The sequence below is a fragment of the Quercus lobata genome, unplaced genomic scaffold, assembly GCF_001633185.2.
Source record: "Quercus lobata isolate SW786 unplaced genomic scaffold, ValleyOak3.0 Primary Assembly Scq3eQI_1081, whole genome shotgun sequence".
Classification (NCBI taxonomy): Eukaryota; Viridiplantae; Streptophyta; class Magnoliopsida; order Fagales; family Fagaceae; genus Quercus; species Quercus lobata.
The window spans coordinates 3,250-5,244 of record NW_022155563.1 but is presented as its reverse complement, the minus strand read 5'-3'; the positions used below and the strand labels follow the sequence as shown (position 1 = coordinate 5,244).

General features: G+C 38.3%; 1 protein-coding gene across 1 annotated transcript; it reads right to left on the bottom strand.

Annotated features, from left to right (window-relative positions):
• Positions 1 to 618: 618 nt before the first annotated feature.
• LOC115973762 lies at positions 619 to 1,572 on the bottom strand. Its single transcript, XM_031094006.1, has one exon. The coding sequence runs from the start codon at positions 1,319 to 1,321 to the stop codon at positions 803 to 805; it is 519 nt and encodes a 172-aa protein (XP_030949866.1). The 5' UTR covers positions 1,322 to 1,572; the 3' UTR covers positions 619 to 802.
• Between the last annotated feature and the right edge of the window lie 423 nt (positions 1,573 to 1,995).

The window sequence follows — 1,995 nt, the reverse complement described above, 5'->3', positions numbered from 1 at the left end:
AGAATGATGCCCTTCTTTTACTATAGAATCACCCATTAAATTCATAATAGAGCTTATCATGAATAAAAGTAAAGAAAACACAATTTTTTCATATTCTCGCAGCAAACGTTCCCTGAAGAATAGTCTGCTTGTTATAGGATTCGAATTGATGGATTCACTCATTAATTTCATAAGAGAATGATTGGTATGATAGTTATTATAACACCATGATAAATATGATGGACACAAAAACAAAACAATATTTTCTTAAGAAACATCCTGAGCAGTTCTTCAAAAAATCTTCCCTACTTACCAAGGGACATTTATTTTCCATAATTTTAGCACCTATTAGGGTTCAATAATATTTTATTGAAGGTTGGAGAAACACACCATTATTGAAAACAAAATAGATATTTCTAACCCAATTCGTAATTTGAAGTATATCATCTTTCAAACGCGCGCTTTCAACACAACACATGGTGATTTATAAGATAAGTGGATGGTTAGAGCATTACCATCAAGTGTGTCAAATGCCAAATATTTGGCATTTAGAGCATCCGCAGCTGGATATGGATATGCCAAATGTATGATGGGTTTAGCATAAAAGCCCCAAAAACACCCAGCATTTGGACTTGTAAACATTCAGAATTGTAAAAATTTTTACAATTGTGCTACAGTAGTATCTTACTAATAAGATGCTACTGTAGCACAATCTTATTTCTAAAAATTATTTTTTAATTGTCTCTCTCCTCTCTCTCTCTCATTATTTCCTTTTCTTTTCTCTATCTTCCTTCTCTCTCATTCAGCTATCCTCTCTTCAGACTCAACCCCATAGCCATGGTGTACTCGGCCGTTTCAGCATGTAGAAATTCATGAATTCTCCCTCAATCCTCAGCCTCACCACGAAATCGAAACGTTCCGGTGGTGGGTCTGCCTTGGAATGGATCAATTTCTCGTCTAAATCAAGAAACACCGTTCTCTTAGGCAAGATCATCGGTGGGAGAATGCTGTTTTTCCTGTTGTCGCTACTGTCGAAAATGAGGGTTCTTTGGACTGTGTTTTCGGTTTCTGGTTCGAATTCGGATTCGTCTTGTGGGATTTTCTTGAGGATCTTGAAGCCCTTGTGGCGATTCGGGGTGCCGATGCGGGCTAACTTGGAGAAGAGCCTGATGAGGCGGCGCTGACACGTGAATATGGACTTGTTGATGGATGCTAAAACTGTGGCAGACGCCGCCGCTACGTTCTTATTCTCAGGGGTTTTCCGGCGGTGCCGCCGGGGAAGGATCCGGCAGTCTTTGATGCACTTTGTTGGTGGGGTCCTCTTGCAGATCTTGGACACCATTATTCTATTGGGTATTGGGTGTGGAGATCGGCGCAGAGATCGGTTTATGGGTTTTGTTCATTTATGGTGCGAATTGTTCATTTATGGGTCTGATTTTGCTGGGTTTTTGTTGGTCATTTGTGAGTTTTGTTTTGGCAGTGGTGGGTTGATGGGCAGTGAAGCAGGGGTAGTTTGTTTGAGTTTTGTAGGACGGTGGAGGTGGAGGTGGTGGTGGTTTCAATGGAAGAGAGACAGAGGAAGAGAGTTAAAAATCAGAGAGAGGAGAGAGAAAGGAGAGAATAGATATGGATTTGGGATATATTATTTTATTGGGTAGATATATTATTTTAAAGAGTAGAATAGGAAAATAAAAGTTGGGATGTTGGGTATGTTGTAAAATTGTATGGTATAATTGATAAAGTTGCTTTTTAGAATGGTAAAATAAGATAGAATGAGATTTCCGGCTGCAGATGCTCTTAACATACCAAACACCAAAAAAAATCTCCCATGAGATATTCTAAATACCAAAATATTTGACATTGATTAACAGTACACTCTTAAATTTGGAAGTGTACAGACAAGAATTGTAAAATTTTAATGATTTTTTAATTCCATTTTCTCTCTCATCTCTCATATCTCTATCAGATCTTTTCTTCTCTTTTTTCTCAAACCCCGATCCTCTCCTCTCTCAACCT

What these genes read in the sequence shown, in the direction of transcription:
- LOC115973762 (XM_031094006.1), bottom strand. Translation starts at nt 1,321, where the DNA reads ATGGTGTCCAAGATCTGCAAGAGGACCCCACCAACAAAGTGCATCAAA.